General features: G+C 40.3%; 1 protein-coding gene across 1 annotated transcript in view; it reads left to right on the top strand.

Moving 5' to 3' along the window:
* The window catches only part of MYBPC1 (myosin binding protein C1), a 61,838-nt gene that overhangs the window by 18,668 nt on the left and 20,577 nt on the right, over positions 1–22,593 (top strand). Inside the window, exons 9-21 of the mRNA XM_067536112.1 lie at positions 288–451; positions 2,318–2,450; positions 3,933–4,057; positions 5,236–5,341; positions 5,662–5,828; positions 7,554–7,716; positions 9,156–9,262; positions 10,270–10,403; positions 11,792–11,951; positions 12,910–13,014; positions 13,697–13,885; positions 15,211–15,345; positions 22,105–22,272. Coding sequence (XP_067392213.1) covers positions 288–451; positions 2,318–2,450; positions 3,933–4,057; positions 5,236–5,341; positions 5,662–5,828; positions 7,554–7,716; positions 9,156–9,262; positions 10,270–10,403; positions 11,792–11,951; positions 12,910–13,014; positions 13,697–13,885; positions 15,211–15,345; positions 22,105–22,272 — 1,856 coding nt within the window. The remainder of the gene's footprint in view (positions 1–287; positions 452–2,317; positions 2,451–3,932; positions 4,058–5,235; positions 5,342–5,661; positions 5,829–7,553; positions 7,717–9,155; positions 9,263–10,269; positions 10,404–11,791; positions 11,952–12,909; positions 13,015–13,696; positions 13,886–15,210; positions 15,346–22,104; positions 22,273–22,593) is intronic.

Raw genomic sequence — 22,593 nt, 5'->3', positions numbered from 1 at the left:
ACTTTGGAGAAGTTTGGATCAAGATTTGAATTTCATAGTTAGCCATAAGGGACAAAACCAGAACCCTTGATTCAGTTGCAACAGGGACTCTGAAGAAGTTTGAATCCAGAACTAACCTCATAGCTCGGGCCCATCCTTAAATAAATCAAAATATTGATTTAAATCTTCAAATCTCAACCAAAAATTTTCTAGCCTGACCATAAACTTAATACCCATTTGTCTCCTTCTTTCTAATGCAATGAGGTTTCATTAACTATACTATATCAATTTTTTTTTGCCACTGTTAGGGAGATTAAACAAGAGGAAGAGCCTGAGATAGATGTGTGGGAACTCCTGAAGAATGCTAATCCCAATGAATATGAGAAGATTGCATTTCAGTATGGTATCACTGACCTGAGAGGCATGCTAAAACGTCTGAAACGCATGCGCAGAGAAGAGAAGAAGAGTGCAGGTATGAATAAGGCAAAAGTGTCTTACATCTGTTGGTCAAACATGAACCATCTTCTTGAGAGAGAGAATGAGATGGAAGTCCATTAAATATACAGGGGTACGTTCCACCCTGATTTACACCCAGTGCAAGTCAAAGGTTGCACAGTTGTAGGTTTTGGCTCACAGTGATTAACATGAAAACCACATGCCAATCGGTATTTATCACTAACGTCCTAGGAGCCAAATGGTGGTTCTTAATTGAATACCACTCTCAGTGACTTGCAAAGGAGTTTTGCTTAGTTAGGGACTGTAGAATTTAGACCCTGTATTAAGAGTAACATTTTAGATTATTAAAGTTTAGGAATACTAAACATCTTATTTACCGTTTATTTTTCTACTTAATTTTGAAACTTCGTTTGGCTTTACTGAGATCCTGGCTAGTGCATAAACACTCCTTTGTGTGCAGGGTAGACTGCTACAGGACTGTCCTTTCCCACCCATGTTGCTTAGTAATGCAAATAGTACAACATATATGTACATGCACACATGTTCAGTGCAAGGTAACGTTCTGGCATTTGCTTTTATACGGAGGCGCTTCTGAGGTTCATCCCAGATACTTGTGTTGCTCCATTGGTTCCTCAGAGGATTCCACTCATGTAGAAGATATCCCCTTCCCAAAACACAGGGTAGGAAGCAGTCCCAGAAAAAAGGGAGCATGGCCAAGGCCTTCATATACCTCAATGATCCCTATCTGTTATATCAGTTCACTGGGACCACTGGCAAATGGTTGTAAGTTAGAGCAGTCTTCAAAGTGCTCTAATTTATGCCAGAGACTGGAGTACCCTTGGCAGTATAAGTATTGGGGTAACAAAGATGGTATTAGGGCCACCTTTGCTTATTTTCTCTGAATCTGCACTGAGCAGAGTTTGGCCACCCCAGCTAATCTGGGTCAGTAAATCCAGAAATAATGTACATTTATTTTACTATTTTGAGAAATACCAGAAGTAAAATAAATGGTTCTGCTTACTTCAGTATGTTTGGAAATTTAAAATGATCTATTGTCATTTACACAATCAAAGATCCTTTTTTTCCCCTTTGCTGTTAAAAGCAATTGGATTTAAACATGTCCCTTTGTTCTATAATATGGTGGAACTCTTCTAATATACAGACTCAGTGAATGGTATAGAAAAGGTCATTCTGTCACTTCCATTTACCTTCTCATAAAACACAAACAAGGGGACCATCAATATAAAGGAAGAGCAACACATTTAAAATTAATCAAAGAAAATATTTTTGGCATTTTTTTTTAAACACAGTATTTAATTGATTTGGGGAATTTACTGCCAAAAAGATATTATTGAAGTGACAAACTTAGTATGGTTCAAAAAGGGATTAAGCATATATCTGCATAACAAGAATAGCAAAACTTGCTCTGAACTAGAACAAAAATTCACATGAAACTTCAAATCTTTGCCTTCTGAATAGAAGTCAGACACCAAATTCCTGAGGTCAAGGATTTTCCTGCAGCTCAGGTTTTTTTGGGTCTGAAAACCTGTAGACAATGGGGAAAATCTGTAGCTTTGGTAGCCCCATAGTATAAACCTTTCTTCCCCCTCCCCACTAATTTCTCTATAAACTGAGTGTCAGTTTCAAGGTAACTGCTCCTGTATCCTAACCTCCATGGTCCACTCCAGGAGATCCCAGTCAGGTTTCAGGTATCCAGCCAGTTCCATATTATGTACTGTATATTAACCATTTTATTCTGAAAAATTCTTTTCAGCTGGCTTCTTACAGTCCCAGTTAAGTTTTGCATTGTGCAATGTTCTTACAACATGCAAATTTTCATTTGTTTCTCTTCTTTTATAACAACTCATACGCCCTGCAACAGCTTTTTCCAAAATTCTGGATCCTGCATATCAGGTGGATAAAGGAGGCAAAGTAAGGTTTGTGGTGGAGTTGGCAGATCCAACAGTGGAGCTCAAGTGGTATAAAAATGGCCAAGAAATACGACCAAGTACAAAGTAAGTGATTTTTACAAAACACATGTAATAACAAATTCCACACTCACTTTCTCGCTCAAGTAACATCTTCCCTTGACACTAGTTCTGTTTTGTATAGGTTTCTCCCTCTCTGTGACAAAGCTCACACCAATTCTTTTCCAGACTTTTATCATAGTCAAGCTACATATAAATTATATGCACACTGTAAAGGTGCCAATGACCTATAGTTAAAAGAACAATCCACAATATGCTGCAATATTAACAGACTGTTCTCTGAGTCCCCAGGAATAGAGAGGAAAATAAAATATGTCCCCCCAGCAAAACATACTGAACTATACCCTAATCTTCAAGGGACTGGGAAATGGCATGGATAGAGGAGTTTTTCTCAGCTCCAGTTCTATGCAAGCAGCAGGTCAGAATTTCTCCAGAGCAGTTCTGCAGTGTGACTAGGAGGAGAGATGGCTGGCTTTATATACCAGCCCATTCATCATGTCCATAAATTAGGGAAGCTGTGATTAGGAAGAAAGGGGAGGGAGTGGGTATGTTCCACACTCCCTGAGCCAGTTATCACTTATCTAAGGTCAGCACCACACATTATCTATCAATGGATAAGGTCACAGTGAACTTGCTCCCAGGAACAGCAATATATATTCAGCAACTCAAAATCCCAATATGCTGCCTCACACTGGCCTGCCATGAAGATCCTCACCAGCAAGGCCCCTGTACAGAGGGCTCAGTGAGCAGCTTTCCTTCCCCCCTTCGTAGTACTAGTCAGTGCAGGATTTGGCCCAGTATTAATGGCTGACATAATGCATAAAGTCTAGGTGTCTTTTCTGTAATCCCTTAATCCGCCTTGACCAATTCAGGGTTCCACCCCAGGCTGATGTGGACACCCATCCAGTAGACACTGAACTGAACCCACCAACTCATTTCACACAGGCTGCTGAACATCTGTCAAATGCTAATGAGCTTTGGTCATTACTGGCCTGAAGCAAATCTGAACCAGTGACATAAAGGTGAAATGCTCCATATCTCATTCCAACTCCTCTGAGGCTTCTGGCCTACCAATAATGGTCACTTCTTCACCTCAGCTATTATTGAATCTTAACAAAAATGTTAATAGTGTCAGAATGGGAAGCGTAGGCTCCTGTTACTGGTTATTTTCACCTCTCCTGGTCTAGGATTTCAGATGCCCATTTTGTTCTGCTATCTTCAAGAGCCAATTTGTAATTATTTTTCCTAATAATTGTGGCTGGAATTTTTAAAGGAGCCCAAGGGAATTAGGTGCCAATCTAGCTTATAGTTTTTCTTGCTACTAGGTATTTACTACTATTTCTTCATCTTTGTTAAGGCTGGAGAAGATCTTTCAGGCCATCCACCCCAAAGCCATGTACAAAACAGAATTTACCCGTACAACAATCCCTTGAATATTTTCTAGTTAAAAAAACAACAAAAAAGACCATGTTTTTCTAACTCTGGGTTGCTCTGTGCCAATTCAAACAGGTACATTTTTGAGCACAAAGGTAACCAGCGAATTTTGTTCATCAATAACTGCACAATGGCAGATGATGCCCGCTATCATGTGACGGCTGGTGATGAGAAATGCTCCACAGAACTGTTTGTAAGAGGTAGTGTACAGCATCTTGCTTTTTATTTTAAAACAGCAGGCCAGATCCTTAACTGTTGTAAATTGGCATAGCTCAATTTATTGGAACAATGGTAATTTACATCAGCTGAAGCTTTGGCCCAGTGTCTGTCTGTAGGTCCTACCCTCCCATCCCCTAGGATCTCTCTGGATCTCTTCGACAACCCTGCTCATTCTTCTTTCCTCCCACCTCTTAGTGGTTTAGTGGTAATTTCAGCACATAGCAGCTTTGTGAAGCTGTGGTCCTCTAGGTGGATTGCAACTCATTTTGGGGAACCACTAAGTATAGCGTTAGCCTTCCTAGCAGTGCAGAAATTTGACGATACTCAATACGCTTAAGCCAACTGACCTTTTGAAAATCATCACAAACCAATCTTTCCAGCTATAGATTTAGGCCACTGAATTTAAGATAAAATTCTTCCCTCTCTCAAAAGTATGGACTGGTGGCTGGCTCTCCAACTCTCCCTGCACCTGTGCAGTTAACATTATTATTGGAATCACTGATGGTGCTACTGGTGCACAAGCAGGAAACTGAGTAAAAGGGAAGCCTTTTGGTTAAAGCTACATTAGAAAATAGGAGGGGAAACTCCAGTTTGCAGGGAGAAAAATTACAGGGAAAGAAAAATCATTTCATACATGTCAAAAAGCTATTTAAAACAATAGAGACTAAAAACCCTATCAAGAGTTGTCAGAGTCCTTTTAAATTAATGTAGTGCAACGGTTGTATTCTTTCTTGATTAAGTTGACTTAAGTATTAACAAGCAGGGATGGATCTAGCCTATGAAGATTCAATATTGTGCCATTTTCATCACAGTATATGATGAAAACTCTGTACTCTGGAGGAAGGAGAGCTTCTAGGAAAGCAGGAATGTAGATCTGCACTTAATTCACTTAGGTTGACACACTTTTTGTAAAAAGGAGTAAGAGATAGGTTTTTATTTTAACTGACTCAAGATCTTGCAATAACTACACTTGCTATTGGTGTATGGGTCATTTTCTTACTGATTTCAAATAGAAAAAAAAAGTCTTAGCCAATACCTTAAGAAGATGATTGACATTAAAATTTCTAAAATGGAATTATTTTCTATTATTCTATTATTTTTTTCTATTTCATTTAGTTCTGTTTCTGAAATCATAAAACCATATTTTTTCTCATCATAGAGCCCCCAGTGGTGGTGACCAAGGCCCTGGAAGATCTGAGTACCTATGTTGGTGAAAGAGTGGAATTATCCTGTGAAGTGTCTGAAGAGGATGCAAATGTGAAATGGTAAACTATTTTTCCCAAGAATGAAAAGTGCAGTATCTTAAGGGACAATTTAATCTTCTGGGTATATAAATCTGAAACCTAATTAGAAAATATCGGAAAATATTGTTTTTAAAAATACTGTGACAGCAATAATATGCTTTTAGTTTAATGAATTCATCAATGAATGAGTTCATTTACATCTTTTCTCTTGCCCTACCTTCTACAAAAGCTTCTCTTGATCCCTTCAGTCCGTAGGATACTCATTCATGCAGAACTTGCCTGATATAGTACTAGCAATGGTAAGTTTCATTAAGACGGTAATATTTGTTATCCTCTATCAGGTTTAAGAATGGTGTGGAGCTAAACAATGAACCTAGATCTCGATACCGACTTAAGGTCGATGGTAAAAAACACACACTGATCATAGATGAAGCTACAAAAGCTGACAATGCAACCTATTCAGTGATGACAACGGGAGGGCAGTCAGCTGCTAAGCTTTCAATTGATTGTAAGTACTGTATATCTTTCTATGTGTACTTTAAATTTTACTCCTGAAAAAGACCTGTCATAGTCTACTGGTTTTCCTAGTACACTATTGCTATTTATCAATTTATATGAGTCTACTGGGAAAGCCAAACATATTATATTATTATTATTAATTTGTACTACCATACATAGTGCCAAGAAGCCCTAGTCATGGACCCCACTGTGCTGGGTGCTGTTCAACACAGAACACAAAGACAGTCCCTGTCTCAAGGTGCTTACAATCGAATCATAAGACAAGGGACAACAGATGAATACAGACACACAGAGGAGCACAAGTAAACAATGAGTATTGGTCATCATGATAGACAGTGGTGTTAGCTAATTTTTCCTATAGTGATTTTGCTATTGTTAGCCTCCAGGATCAGTGCATTGCATTCTTTCCTTTGGATATTATTGGGGTTAACAGACAATTAGGTAGGACTGGTTGCAAATTTTCTGTCAAAACCTTTTTTGATGAAAAATTAGGTTTTTGACTAAATGAAATTTTTCACAGAAAGCGTCTGCTTTTCTCAAAATTTTTAAATTTTTCATTGGAAAACCAAAAAGCAATTTTTTTCAGCCAAAACCAGAAAAAAAAAATCAGGGTTTTCTTTTTTTTATGAAGAGTCAAAATTTTCCATGGAGAGAATAAATATTTTCCAACCAGCTCTGTAAGCATGAGCAATGCTACCAGAAACTAGTTCCCCCATCCCCAGCCTTTAGACTTGTTATCAGAAAAATGAATAGAAACAATATTGGAAATATGATATAGAAATACATGTAATTAACTTCCCACACTAGGGTTTGTGGAAATATGTCTTTAAAAGTGGCTGGAATACATATGTTTTCTAGCCAAGTGTATGCACATTTGCCGTTTACTGCTGTTTTGTTACAGGGCAAATATTGAAAGTTATTGTAAAATACCTTTAATAATTTTGTAAATGTGTGTGTGTTTATTACAAAATATAATTTAGCAGAGTTCATTCTACCTTTTTTCTAGACATGTTAAATCCTGCAGTGTTTGCAAGCATGTCACATTATTTATTTAATCTATTTCAATAAGTCAAGATGATAGCTACCAGGAGTATGGGTGGCTGTGGGGATTGTTAATATACAAATTTTCATCTCCAGATCACCAGTCTGAATCTGATCCCGGTTGCAAGTGACAGAAAGCCACTACCATCTTATAAGGGATCATTGCTATATATAAATTAAATTTGTGGTCTCACTACAATTACTAGTGGACAGGTGCCACAAAAAAAAGTCATAAATTGACCTTTTTGGTAGGGAGGACATGGGATAAATAAACTAAGATTGATCTACTATCTGATCCATGAAGGTGGTCCCTCATTGACATTTTATTAGGGAAACCATGCACAGTGTTTGCCCATTCCATGGCTGTTTTGTGGACCAGAGAAGGAATTATGTCTGTTGTACAGTTAATATGGCACCTTTCAAGAATGCAATTAAAGAGCTTTAGTCGCTGTTACAAGAAACAATCAAAAACTAAATGCTTCACAGCTGAAGTAATGAATGCATGTCAGATTTGTACATATTACTAGTATTTAGCCTTGAGAGTTGTACTTATTAATAATCATAGCTGCGCTTATCTGATTTTCAGATTATGGCTGCTAGAAACAGCTCACAAATAAAATCATGAACAGTTCTACAATATGAGCACTAATTTCCATGGTTCTCTTTTTCTAAGTGAGACCACTGAAGATACTTCAGCCACTAACAGACCAGACTGTGAGGCTTGGGAAAGAAATCACCCTGAAGTGTGAGATATCTGAGAACATAGGAGGGAAATGGTACAAAAATGGACAACATATTCAAGCTAGTGACCGTGTAAAGTTATATCACAAAGGAAGGTAGGCGTCCTGAAACATGAATTGGATTGTAATAGACTGACTGACTTCAGGCGATTCCAGAGTGTGAATTGCCCCATTGATATGTTTCCAACCCTCTCATTCAACCCCCTCAGAGATATTTATGTTTGACCTCACAATAAGGGCAATATTCATCAGCTACCATTCACTGCTGATCCTCTATTTCAGTCAGTATACTCATACTGTTGATGAGCCATAATGGAATATTTCATGATGTACCTACATTCAAGAGATGCATTTGGCTTGAAGTCTCTGTATTGCACTCACCGTGGGACATTAAGTAGCAAGATCAAAACAATTATTAGAGCTGATAGAAAAATACCATTTTAAGATTTCTGTTTTACTGGCTGTTTCTATTCCATTTCCATGTATTGTGCACAGAATTCACATCTCTGCCATAGCAAGTTATCTGCATTTATCATCAGGTCCCTTTGCATTTAAGATCTGTTCTGAACATTGGACTAATTCTCCAGAGAATTTGTTTACTATTTTCTCCATTTTAAAAAGCTAAGGGTCAGATCCTTGGCCACAATACTTTTCCTTTGCACTGCATCAACTCGCTAAAGCGGGTGTCTGGGAATTCCACTTGTACAAGAGAATTCTTGGGTGATGTAAAGCTACAATGCTGGCTCTACTCACTGTTCCAGCACCCCAATGTAAGGAGCACCCTGGGACAATCCCCAACTGCATAATAGACCCTTATGTTGGCATACAGTAGAACAGCCTTGCCATTGATCTAACCTGTGGCCCCTGGCAGTCCTGGGGATTGGGTATGGGGGCCATAAAGGTGATATAAAGCCACTTATCCTCCACCTCTCAAGTTGGGTCCTGCCCTGAGCATAGCTCAGTCAGACCAGAAGATAGGGGCCCAAAAACATCTCAGTGTATTTCTGGAGAGTTCAATCTGGGCATAAGACAGAGCAGAACAACGTGCCCTGCTTACCCACCCTGTCACTCTGATCCAGGGGCAGACAAACAGTAGAGTGGGTCTCATCAGAAAGATACTGAGTCACAAGGAAGGACCAACAAAAATAAGGCTCAGTTCCTGGGAAAGGCCATCAAATTTTCTCATGGAGATCTAATAGCAACCACAGAAACAATGGCTCAAAACACCTGAGTAAAATAGATTACACTCTCTGTAGTTTTCCATTTTTATGATCAAATGGAAACCATTAAGAGACCAACCTATTCCTACTTTCCTTGATGCCCTTCTCAAGAAAATCAAATTCTAATCAACACCAGTTTAATCAGTTAAAATACTATTTAGCATTCAGTGCCAAAAAATTTTTAGAGTCAGCAATCTGACACAAATGAGCAGACCTGATGAACTCGTAACTTGAGATGTAGCAATAATTCTGCCTTTTATCTGCATAAAGTTTACAAAATATAATTAAAATAAGTTATTTTGAATTTTTCCACAGAATCCACAGGTTGGTTATAGATAGCTCCGTTGTTGATGATGAGGGCGATTACATGTTCGTACCAGATGCCTATAAAGTCAGCATACCATGCAGAGTACATATCATAGGTAAGTGCATGACGCATCTAGTTATAAAGTTTTCTTTGACCTGTGGAAAGTGAGTACTCAAAGATATCCAAGATTTTGGACATAAATTCTTCAAAATAGGCATGCAATCTCCCATTAGACAAAACAGAGTTCTTACAAGGGAAATGGTCAGAAATCATGATCTGCTCATGGCTTGAGAACCTGATCCAAAGTCCACAGAAGCCACAAGAAAGACTCCCACTGAATTTCTAAGCCTAAAAATAAGCAAGTATTAAGAGTTTTCTGAAAACACTTCCTGCTGGCTCTCTATGTAGCCTACGTTATGATGGCAGAATGCAGCACTGTGTCTTCAATGTTTTGACTTTCCATCCCATTTGAATTCTGACACATTTTTCTTTTTAACTTATTTGATGCAGGAATAGTGATACCGGTGCACTTTGCCCCACATACCAAGTACATTAAGCAACCTCTAGATGGTTAATTTTATTAACCAAGACACATTCAATCAGTTAAATACATGGTTTGATAATGATCCCAATTTTTCAAACGAAAGTAAAACACAATGACTTTCCCCTCAAGAATGCCCTGTTAGCTGGGTTATGAATCCTAATATTAATAGTAATCACTGAATATTAATGGTGGCTTTGTCAAACTGTATATCTTCAATGTAATGTTATGTTACAAGAGCCATATATAGCAAAATACAGATATTAGAGAGAGAGGAGATGGGTTAAGGATAACAGAGGATGGCAGTGGCCTATCAATGGCTTTTCTGTGGATCTTTGGAAAATGATTGGGGGTGGGTGGTGTAAGAAAGGTAGTAGGTATGGTTGTTTTTTTCCCCCTCAAAGATGGTTCAACTATATTAAAAATATCAGGGAAGCACCCAAATTAGGGTGTTTTGAACCATTATTCTCTATGTTATAATAGGCTTTATATTGCACAAATATGCCCAAGTCACTGTATTTACCCATGTGCTTCTCAGAGTAGCAGAACTATAATGAATTTGGCAATGTCTGAATTTTCAGATCCTCCTAGACTCCACCTGGAAGGTCTTGGCGATGATAACACCGTGACAGTAATAGCAGGAAACAAACTACGACTTGAGATCCCAATCTCTGGGGAGCCAACTCCAAAAGTTATGTGGAGTAAAGGAGATAAGGTATAACAGCTGGTGCTACAACATGCATATTTCTGCAGTCTGGTGAAGGGCCTTTTTTTGCCAAAAAATAGTTTTCAGCCTGGTGAGTCAATCTGTTTTAATTGTTTTATGGCTCTCATCCTGGGAAAAGATAATGAGGACACATTTGTTCAACTACATTGTATCTCCATAAATTCTGATTCCAAGCAGAAGAGTAAGTTTTATATCTATCTATTTATTTATTTTCCATTTTATGTTATTTTGAACAAGGGTTGCATGACTAAAATTATGCAGATGAAGGAAATGGTCTTGCTGTACATAAAATGTAAAAGGTAATGATGAATCAGACACTGAAGTAGCCTACACAATCCTCTCCTCTTCTGAAGCACATGTTTCTGTTGGAACGAAAAACCTGATCTCAATGCTTATTTGGAGAACTCAGCCAAACATATCAGATGGGCTAGTATTAAAATGTAGATTGCTGTTCTAGTAGATTCATAGAAAAGACTAAAAGGAACCATTATGATCATCTACTCTGACCTGCTGCAGAACACAGGCTTCGAAATTCCTGCAGTGGAGGAAATTGTTCTTTCCTGTAAACTAGCTGAGTAGCAACTACTCAGTACATTTTAAACAGCACTTGAATTACAGTTCTAAAATGATTTACCTTATTAATCTGCAGCTCTGATGCCTTCAGTTTCCATTCTGTGAAGTTTGATGGTTTTTGGTTCACAGATTCAAGCCAACCACTTCTTCAATTTTGCTTCAGGAGGGTTCACTCAGTTGGAAACTCTAAACATAACTGTAAAAAACACCATTGCTCTAGCTGGTGTTACCCAATTTATGTAAAACTGCAAATGCTGCAAGATTTTAAATGAAAATCCATAACTTGGCCCATGTTTGCAAACGTTAATGACCCTCTCGACAAAATATTCGCGTTTCGAGTTTGTAGTGAAACAATGAGCCAGGCAAACTTCCTATAGTGCTGCAATGCCAAACTTCACACAGATCTCTCTGTGCCACACAGTCCCAAGAAGCCAAAACTCTCACCTCCATATTTTCAATGACACATGCAGAGATTGGGACATATGACTCCCATTGACTTCAGTAGGAACCACTTGGTCAAATTGTTGTGTATTCTTGGTAATTTTTAATGGTAGTGTGAAGGCTAAGAATCCCTGAAAGGATCCAGTCATGATTTACCCATCCCTTATTTGTGTTGCCATTTTATGTATAGTAAGTAGCTGAAACTTTGAGCTTTAAATGTAAAGTTCAAGATGGTTCCTGCAGTTGTTTTGCAGATTTCTTCCCTTTAAGTGTAGTGTACTGTACTTTGGTTCTGATTTTTTTCCATCCATTTCTCAAGTCAGAAAATGCTACTTTTCCCCTCCCCTTACTTTGATTTCTAGTGGATCATGGAGACAGGTGGCAGAATACGAGCAGAAACTTATCCGGATAACAGCTGTTTGGTAATTGATATAGCTGAGAGGGACGACTCGGGTGTCTACAGAATAATGCTAAAGAATGAGGCTGGCGAAGACACAGCTCAGATCAATATCAAGGTGGTTGGTAAGTCATTCTAATGCACAAGGCCACAGCACCAAATTGGCACATTTTAATCACATCTACTTCTTTTTTCAATAAATACTTGTGAAAGAAACCCCCTGCCTAGAATCAGCTTCTTTTCCCCACATGTCTTTCATATCTCTTATGGTGCCCTAGGGCTCCCTCTGTTTTGTGACCACCCCAGTTTTTGGCATCCTAGATCCTATCCTTCTAGATGGACCCTTTTTGCAGCCTAAGATTGACGTATCACATGTAGGGTGAGAGAAACATCAGAAGTAGCTTATGTGCAGTGACTGTCCTCCCTAATGATCTGCCTAAGCTCTTTAAGGAACTTACGAGGCTCCCATTTCCATAGTGTTTTGGCACACATCTCACAGTCTTTGCTGTGTTTATCTTCACAACGCCCCTGTGAGATACAGCAGTGCTTTTAGCCCCATTTTACAGAGAGGGAATTGAGGCACAGAAAAACTAAGTGACATGCCCAAGTTCACACAGAAAGCCTGTGGGAATTGAACTGGGGTCTGATAAGCCATAGTATAGTACCCTAGCCACAAGATCATCCTTCCTCTCTATAAAAGAGGTTTGCTCCAAATTAGTCAGTCAAAAGAGTTCACAAAGCGGGAGCCATTTTTGACCTCTTGAGTTGAACATTGAAGCCCACATTTCTATAGTGGTCAGGACAGGATTTTTATCTCCAGCATATTCTGAAGTTTTCTTCCCACCATGTATCTAGTCACAGTAACTATGCCTTCTTGACCTTCAGACTTGATTATTGTTACACGTTTATTCTACCTTTGAAAACTGCTCCTAGTTTTGCGGTCATGGTAAAGTCTAGGTTAAGAATGGTTACTTTTATTTTGTTCATTTGACAGCATTCTGTGTCTGCTTTTATTTCATTTTAGAAAAATCTTTTTAAAGCTTCATTTTCTCCTAATTAAAAGATTTTTATTGTTTGCAACAGATGTTCCTGACCCTCCTCCTGCACCAAACGTGACTGAGGTGGGAGAAGACTGGTGTGTTATGAACTGGGAACCTCCAGCCTATGATGGAGGGTCCCCTATCTTAGGTAAGTGCATTTCCTTTGTTTGGTCGTATCATAGTATGGCCAAAGAAAGTGAACGCCAAACAACTGGACCCTGTACTGAAAAAGCTCAACCTGTGGTCCTGGAAAGTTCAACTCTTGGAAATCAACAGCAAGAGCATCATCCCTGCTGCTAAATTCCATAAGAGGTGTTTTCTTCTTAGATATCTGGGTTACAGATCTTTTGATCCTTGAAGACTGTCCTCACCATCTTGTAATGTTATTAAATTACCACTATTCTTACAGGACTGAGTTGGGTGGGCAGTTTGCATATTATCAGAAACCACCAAACTTTGAAACTTTGTTCTTTTTGTGAATTAGCACAGACTTAGGGAACAGCTTCGTGTCTAATGTACGACAATAAATGGGCATCAGAGATGCTCAGAAGCTGGTAGATCTGGGCGATTAATCACACTGGGCTAAATACTGTAATGTTACAAAATTACATTTTAAAATGGTTGTAAGTGGAGGAGAAAGCCTAACTTGCAACTTTTGGCAAAACTCCCTTAGTTATCCAAGGGTCAGAAGGGAATGTAGAATTGTATCCAGAAAAGGGATACTGGCCAACCAAAAAGATGGCATTCATACTGGCTTTGCATCGGATTTTACAAATGCTGAGTCATTGGCTAGTCCGCTATTTAAGTTGACACAATTGTTTGTTCAATAGGCTATTTCATTGAAAGGAAAAAGAAACAAAGCTCCAGGTGGATGAGACTGAATTTTGACTTGTGTAAAGAAACAACATTTGAACCAAAGAAGATGATTGAAGGTGTTGCTTATGAGGTCCGTGTATTTGCTGTTAATGCAGTGGGAATTTCCAAACCCAGTATGCCCTCAAAGCCTTTTGTTCCCTTGGGTGAGTAAATAAGAATATAGAAATATCTGCACATTTAAAAAATTGGCTTGTGCATAAAATTTTAAAGAGCCACATCCAACCATCCTAGCTTTCTGCTTGCAATGTCTTCTTTTTATGAAGGAAGGGGATGTTTTACACAGAAGGGCCACGAGTGGCATACAATGCCCAGCATTCATGAGAGAATAGGATCAATTACAGTCTTTGTTCCCCTGTGTATTTTAGAAAAATCTCCCATTCTGGAAGCAACCAACCACTGGAAATTAACAAAAAAGTGGCCAAAAATCCTTTGTCAATATTTTCATGTTGAGTGGCTCAGTGTCATGTGCTACATGCTCCCTATGAAGAACTGAGTTTCTTTCAAGCTTGCCCCTTTAGTAATAACACTTCGCACTTGCATAGTGCTTTGCAGTTTCAAAAAACTGTGCAAACATTAATTTATCTCACAACACAGTTGTAATTTGACAGGTATTAACTCCATTCTACAGATGGCAAAATTGGGGCAAAGTAGTTAAGTTACTTAGCCAAGATCACACAGTCAGTTAGGTAGCAGAGGTAGGATTAAGATTTAAGGAGGTGCTGGATTCCAGCTCTATGCTCCATTTACCACACCATGTTAGTGAAAATAGATTTCTTTCCCAAGAAGGGCTAACATGGTTTCAACATCTTTTCTTAGCAAGTGTGAAGTAACCACACTGTAAATAGTTTAGCATACCCTACTATTTATTATTTGTATTATCATAGCATATAAAAGCCCTAGTCAGGGACCAGGACCCTCGTATAGCCTAACCTGGTTAGAGCCCAGCGTAGAAAGCCACGCTGACACCTTTGTGGAAAGAAACATGTTTTTAAATGATTCTGATAAACACAGTTTCCCTATCGTACACATGGTGCCTGAATCCATAGTTTCAATAGCGGTTTGCTGCCTTTTATGGAGGACACTGATAATCCTAAGGAGCAGTAGGGAGAGAATGCTGCTGCAGTAGTGTCCTCTTCTCTTCTGAGAGTAAGAATACTGTGGTCTGAGGATCTTCTCATCTACCCAAATAGATCAGTACTGCAGAGCCTGTTAGATGGAAGTTCCGGGAGCCTTTCCTGGAGGGCCAGTATTCTATTAACTGAGCTGGTGTATTTTCATTTTTAATGGGACAGAATAAAATGCATACCTCTTTCACAAAGGTGAGAAATAAAGCCTTAAACTCTCCAGTATCTATGCCCTAGAATCTGTGGCCTGCTTGCAACTTCAGGGAGCAATCAGAAGATTCCCACTTACTGTATATCAGAAGTGCAAACTTCAATGCTAATACAATTGTTTTCTTTATTTTTAGCTGTCACCAGTCCACCAACTCTCCTGGTAGTTGATGGAGTAACCGATACCACTGTTACAATGAAATGGCGGCCACCAGACCACATTGGAGCAGCAGGTTTAGACGGCTATGTTATAGAGTACTGCTTTGAAGGAAGTAAGTGACAACTATGGCATGCCCTGGTGCTTAAAATAGATGAGACATGACTCACCTTTTCTCCGTGGGAATTGATTGCCCTTGCTTTGAGGTAAAAGCTAGCCAGCCAGAATTCTCAAGCTATTAGGTTTCATCCAGGTTCCTTTCTAGCTAAAGCACACCTACCTGTCCATCCTACATTTGATCTGGCATTTCAAAACAACAACCAGTTAGTCTAGTAGCTTGGGGGCTGTGCACGATGTTGCTGTGCAAGAGTTCATTGTGCAGGGGCTTCCACAGCACTGTTGCTCTCCAAGGGCATGTAATCTGGCCACATCAGAAACATCCAAATATTTGGATGGATGGGAAAAAGGAAAGCAGGATAAATGATCCTCCTAATTGGCAGATGTAGAAAACTGGAGAACCACATTTCGACTTGTTTTGGATTAAGTGCAGTCATATAGGGGTTTGGAGAGTCTATATCTGGTATCTTAAACCTGTTCAAAATACTAACAAAAGGGTTTCTCTATGTTTGGAGTCAATAGTGGCTTCCTCAAATATCAATTTCACACACACAGGGCAGACAGCCTTGTGGATGTGGTATGATATCAAGTAGAAATGGTCCAAGCCACAAAATTCAGATCTGGATTTTGAATGCCCCTCGCATTTGGGAGAATTCACATACAGGGTTTTTCATTTGGATACACAGGCATATAGGAGGGCAAGAGGAGTGTAAAGGTGGAAAAGGGGGAGAGAAAATTAAATGAGCGGAGGAAAATACCGGGAGACAGAGAAATGCAAACAATATGTATCATACAGCCAGCAGTTTTACTGTGTAAAGTTATCAAATAGCAAAACCTCAATGTTTCCCAGTTACATACTTAGCAGATGCTTTCTTATGAGTGGACATAGAAATGGAGTGTGGGTACAGAAAGCAACGAAGGCTGGTGACATCTGGAATGGGTAAGCAAAACTTGACACAGTGGAATAAGCAAACTCCAGTCATAGTGGGAGTCCAAGATGGCTAATTATCTGGGACATCCAGGGAAATGGTTCTGCCAGAAACGTATGCAAATTCTGATAAATAGTAGTGCAGTTTGGTTCATTTTATCCACTTGTGATGTTAACTATGCTGTAAATCTAAGTACTGGTATAGCCATATTACACTAGCCTCTACAAATGAAGGTCTGTTTGGGCATTTAAATCAACAGGACTTTTTCATGAGTCCTGTCTGTAGGAATCAGCTTGAAGGCGAGAGATGTACAGGATAGAAATTCTGATCCACATCAGGCAACCATTTGGGATTCAAACATCCCAGGGAAAAAAATAGAGCAGAAAATCAGCTAGATCTTGCAAGGTACTAAGTGCCTTTAAATCTCACTCAAGTCAGTGGGAGTGGAGGACTGTCAGCACCCTTGAGGAAGGCCTCAGCACCTTGTAGGATTGGGCTGAAAATCCTTAAGGAGCAGGAAAGAACTGAAGAAGCTCAGAGGCATAGAGCAGCGGACATAAATGCAAACATAACTGGAATGGTCAGAAGGGCTTTCCTTCATGTACAGAGGGAGGGAGTTGGGGGAAGGTCTGGAAAGGGGAAACATGCAGTACTAGATCCAAATGCAGCACATACATGATACATTCATATTTCCCTATTATATTTCAAATGCACAGGCATGGATGTTAGTAATAAATAACCTCTGTGGAAGACATTGCCCTAAGAAGGCAAGCGATGTCTTAATGAAACTAAAAGCTGCTGTATATAATTCCTTCTCTGCCTACATAGCTCCCACTGAAGTCAATAGAAGGAACGGGCCAAAAAGAGAGAGATATAATACAGCCTAAAAGTCACAGTATTCTCTAGCTCACTGCAGAACAGCACTAATCAAATAGGAGGCTAACTATAATATTTGTGATAATATCAGCAATAGTATAGAGAGGAAATTTTCCAAATATGCATTTAAAGTGGCAGCAGACCAAAGATCCTTGTATACCTGTCAAACAGAGCAAATTCTTTACTTTTTTCTTTCAGATAGGTTTAACAAATAAGAAGATACAACAAAATGACAGTTGAATCTGTCATTTTGGTGTTACCCACCTCAGATAAAATACAATGATTACAATGTATTTTACATAGATTTTTGTGTGTTTGTATATATCTATATATGCCTCACATATATACATATACATTTATATATACACAATCAATATTATTTATGTATATATTTTATCATAACATTTAGAAAGCAAGCTTTATAGAAAATACAAATAGATATTTAACTCACTGTGTATCCCTTTTTCTTACACTGTTCTCTTCAGTCTTTCCCAGTGTCTGTTGTCTTTCTGACTAATTTTTCTATAATGTTTAATAATTCTCTTGAACTTCAAGATCTTTTCTTTATGACTGTATCTTTCATCTGTTATTCTTTTTATTGTTTTATTCTGCCTGTCTAGCCTACTTCGTGTTTATCCTTTCAGTAGTATGTTGTCTCTTTCTTGCCGTACTAGAGTTTATTTAATCACATTTTTTAGGAAAAAAATTTAGGGTGGTAATACAGAGAAGAGGAAAAAAATCATAAAAATATCTAGACAAGTGTCAGGTATGACAGGCCCAGAAACCTTTATTTCCCCAGTTTAGGACCTGATCCTACAATTGGACCCACACAGATGGATCCCTGTACCCCTTCAGAGACCCACTGGCTTCTGTGAGCCCCATGCAGCTGTAAGGTTGCAGCTACATGTTTATCTGTTGCAGAATTGGAGCATTAGTATGAATATCTGGAACTGGGCTTGCACTGTAATAACAGGGAACACATCTGAACACAGGAGATCCTATCCCTGAGCCAGTCTTTAATATCCACTTTGATTCTCTTTAAAAAGTGGGAGGAGGGGCTTTTTCTCTCTTTAATCCTTGGAGGGGAGAGAAATCTCATCATCCCTGGAGGAATTAAACTTCAGTAATATAAGGACTGATCTACTTCCTTGTGTCATCTAAGTGTTAGTTAATGAGCTTCTGCTCTCTACAGGTGAAATTCATTCCAGCACAAGACCTGTGCAATCACTTAGATTTAGGTCTATTTTGAAAGCTAGCAACTTGGCAGCTTACAAGGGTCTCAGTTAAACTGGCTCAGATCCTTGCCATCACATCCACCCAGCACCATGCACCAGTTCCAAAACAATGGGCCTTTTTAAATTGTGGTAATTACAGATCTCATGAGTCTGTGGCCGTGACAGCAATTCAGCCTTAGGGGTTACCTTCTTGTGGATGAACCCCTGCAGGAGGGGCAGCGTCCAGGGTTCTCCCTCAGGGTCATTCTCAGAGGGGAACCACCCCTCCTGGCTATTTCCTGCCGGGGAGCAGTCTCAAGCCCTCTTCCCAGGCAAGCAATCTTTCGCCCGGCCCTTTAGGCAGGGCTGGCCAATAAGCAGCCCGCTCTCTCGAGCCGTATGGAGGGTGAGGCTCTCTCAGGGTTGCTAGGGAAGGGGGGAGGGAGACACAGACCCACCCATCTCCACTGCATCCTAGCCCAGGGCCCTCACAGTGGGAAAAGGCATTTGCCCCAGGGTCAGCAGGGCTCCTGCCACAATATGCTGCCAGGGTTGCCCCAGACTCAGCCACGGTCTATGGCTGCCCCTGGGCTGCTTCCTCCTCAGACCCCCAGGTACCTGCCTCCTTTGGGTCACTGGGGTGTGGTAGTCCTACGAGGCCCTCCTCATCCACAGGTGGCAGCTCTGGCAATTCCATGGGTTCCTCCTTGGAGGGCAGCTCCTCCAGGTCCTCCAGCCCCTAGGCCACAGGTAGGGCCGGTAGGTTCTCCAGGTCCCAGGCTTTGTACTGCTCAGGTGGGCCCTCCTCCGGCTCCCAGGCCGCAGGTGGGCCACCCTCCTCCGGCTCCCAGGCCGCAGGTGGCTCAGGTGGGCCCTGTCAGCAGGGGTCTCTGGCCTGGTTTTAGCTGGGCACCTCAAGAGAGAAGCATCCTTCTATCTCCACCTGACTGAGCTCGCAGGCCGGTATTTTAAAGGCCTGGCTCCGCCCCCCCCTGCTTCTGGTCAGGTCGTGTCCCTGGGGCTTCTGAGGGCCTGAACCCGCCCATCTGCTTCCAGTCAGGGGTTTTCCTTTGGGGCTCTACCAGCCAGGGTGGACCCAGCTCCCCCGCAGGGTCCTTCTCAGAGGGGGACCACCCCTCCCGGTGACACTTATATTAACTTTTAATCCTGCACTCTGCTACTCTTCTTTCTTTCTTTCCCCTTAGTTAAATTTGTCCTCTTTCAAACCTCTTTTTCATTCCTTCTCTCTATTCTCTTTGTTCTCCTCTCAGTACCCTTTCTCTCCATTCCCTCCTCTTTTGTACGATATTTCCTTCTTCCTTTGTTGCTCCAGTTCTCTTCTCAAACTCTCCTTTCTTCTCTTTCTTTTCCCCTTTTCGTGGCTGTGATCAGTCCAAAAAATCCATCTCTTCTATCCCACCTGCCACCTTCTCCCCAAGCCCTATGAATAGCTCAGAAGAGCATCTCTTGTTCCCCATTAGCCATTTCTACAGCAATAATCACCCTGAATAGTAGCTCCCCACCCACCTTTTGAAGCTGCAACTGGCCCAAAGAACAGGTCCTGTTCTGCCAGCTCACATGTAATGGAGGGGCAAGGTGTTCATCCAAGTATGATTAGGCCTCATTTCAGTTCCTATCTGAGCACAAACTGATCACTATTGGGACCAAAGCTCTTTCTGGAGCCACTATGGGTTTTTCTGCAGGGATGCTCAAATAAGCTAGGTAAATGCCCTGATGCAGATGGGTTTAAATACCCGGATGCACTTCCCAGCTCATTGAGAGGTTCAGGCACAAAGCACACAGGCCAGGGGATAGAGATGAGGACAGCAAAAGAGTGGTATGAAGAAGAATGGGAACCTGATGCAGAGAGAAGACAGCACAATGAAAATTTCGTTGAGTTATCCTGTTTGGGTCTATTGCGGGTCTTTCTTCTTCATTCTTCCCTCCCACTTTCTGGATAGAGCCTTGACCTTAATAAACCATGGAGGAAACCAGATAAACTACTCTGCTTACCTGGAAGAGTAACGACTGACAAGCTTTATTCTGGTGAATGACACCCTCCTCCCTGATGCACTTTGCCTGCAAACTCCCTGAGCACCCCACAGGTTCCTCTGAATCTTCAGGGAGCAGTACATATCTATGCATAATTACTAACAGGGAATGCTAACCACTGACAATACTCCTGTGTGAAAGTGGGTGTCTGATTAATTTTAATGATGGACTCTCACAAGGTATATCGGCAGATCTGTGTGATGAATTGGTGGAGGCAACTTATAACCTGGAAGGTACAGTATTCAATGAAAGTTATAAAACTTTCTTACCCATATCAAGACAGATTTCTGAGAGCTTAACTGACTTTGGGGCGGTCATTAACCTTCAGAACCTGTAGCTTTACTTACCCACAGAAAGATCTAGGAGCATTCAGATGATGGGGAAAGGATCAAGAAACTGAATCTCTGATCCCAATCCTCTTGTGTTAATTGTAAGAAAAGGTTTTAAACAGAACTGTGTTTAATCGCTTCCTAAGAGTGGGTCCCATCCTTATAAAAGTGCATCACAATATTCTTCAGCACACTACATCTTACAACAGTGTAACTAGTCTTGAGGGCCAATACCACAGTGGTGTGGTTTTTTTTCTTTATAAGAGAAGTTAAACTTCTGACTTGTTGCTATAGAAATCTGACTCTGAATGTCTTAAAGTGATCCAAATTTGGAGGGCAGGAGGGGGAGATGGGAAAACTGTGCCATTTCTAACCAGGGCTTTTCTAAAAATATGAATTTTTGCAATGGATCCATGAATTATAGGTGACCTATATTACAGCAAAATGAAAAAATCATAAACACTGGAATCATTTGAAGAATTCTGATCAGTCTTATCCTTTTATCGTAAAGTGACAAGCAGAGGTTCTGTTTTTCCTGGCAGTTCTATTTGTTCAAATTCTGAAATAGCTAAATAACAAATACTTCATTAATTAGAATTAGAGCTAACAAGGTAAAAAAAATTAGCCTGTAAAAAGCACTTTTGTACATGCTTTTAGACCTCAGAACACTCTACAATTGTAGGTAAATATCACTAACCCCATTTTACAAATGGGCAGACAGAGGTACAGAGCGCTTTGGTGACCTGCCTACGGCTAAATCAGTGGCAGATCTGGGGGGCTAGAATTCAGGTCTCCAGATTGCCAATCCTAGGCCCCGCCCATGTACCATGTTGTCTCCCAAAGGCAACAAGATCCATAGGAAAACTGACACTTCATAAATAGCTAATCGTGTGCTACTATCATCTATACACCATAGGTGGGATTTTTAAAAATGCTCAATTCTGGCTTAACTGTGCTCCCCATGAAATCAATGGTAAAATTCCCATTGACTTAAATAGAAGCGGAGTTAGGCCCAAAGCTGGGTGCGTTTGAAAATCACACTCTATCTGCCCTTGTTTTCTATCAAGAGACTTTGAATGGATTTCTAGAACTATATTCTGTAAACACTGTTCACATGTATTCACTTTTTAATTTTTTTAAAAAGACAATGCTGATTATCCTTAGCAACATTTCCCTACTTATTATCTCTGTGTTAATCCAAATCAAGTGTCATATAGTAGTGTTGTAGAGAAATAAAATAGTTAATCAACAACCGTCTCTGTGCAGGTGTTCACTATACCATAAGTTTTCTTGCTGGCGCAGTGATTACATATATAATTCCTTAATTTCCTGACTTCTTTTCTTTTTCCTAAACCAGCGGAAGAATGGATCGTGGCTAACCCAGAGCTGACAGACAAAACAAAGTACACCATCCCTAACCTGCCAACTGGTTCCAGAATTTTCGTGAGGGTAAAAGCTGTGAACGCCGCTGGTCCCAGTGAACCTAGATTGCACCCACAACCTATTTTAGTCAAGGAAGTGATAGGTAAGGTACACCACTGTTTCTCTCTTCTCTCACCTATACACACACTTTCAGCTTTTATGCTTCCTCTTTCTTATGATTATGTTACTAGATTTGCCTATCACCTTGGGGTATGCTCATTTATTAGGGTTACTTTCCTTGGGGGGTGGGGGGGCTTGTAATTCTATTAATGTACTGCTTGTGTCACTTGTGTTTTCATATGGAGCTTTACTTCTCCCTTCTGCAAGTCCCCTCCCAATGGAGCTACCCTGCAGGACCTAAGTTTTCCAGGGCTGGGTTTCTCCAGTCCCAGACTCAAACCAACACCCACATATACACCACACA

Source organism: Emydura macquarii, unplaced genomic scaffold (genome assembly GCF_026122565.2).
Source record: "Emydura macquarii macquarii isolate MOO-44397 ecotype Brisbane River unplaced genomic scaffold, CSIRO-AGI_Emac_v2 contig_3530, whole genome shotgun sequence".
Classification (NCBI taxonomy): domain Eukaryota; kingdom Metazoa; phylum Chordata; order Testudines; family Chelidae; genus Emydura; species Emydura macquarii.
The sequence above is the reverse complement of the archived record's forward strand: the minus strand, read 5'-3'. Positions and strand labels throughout refer to the sequence as shown.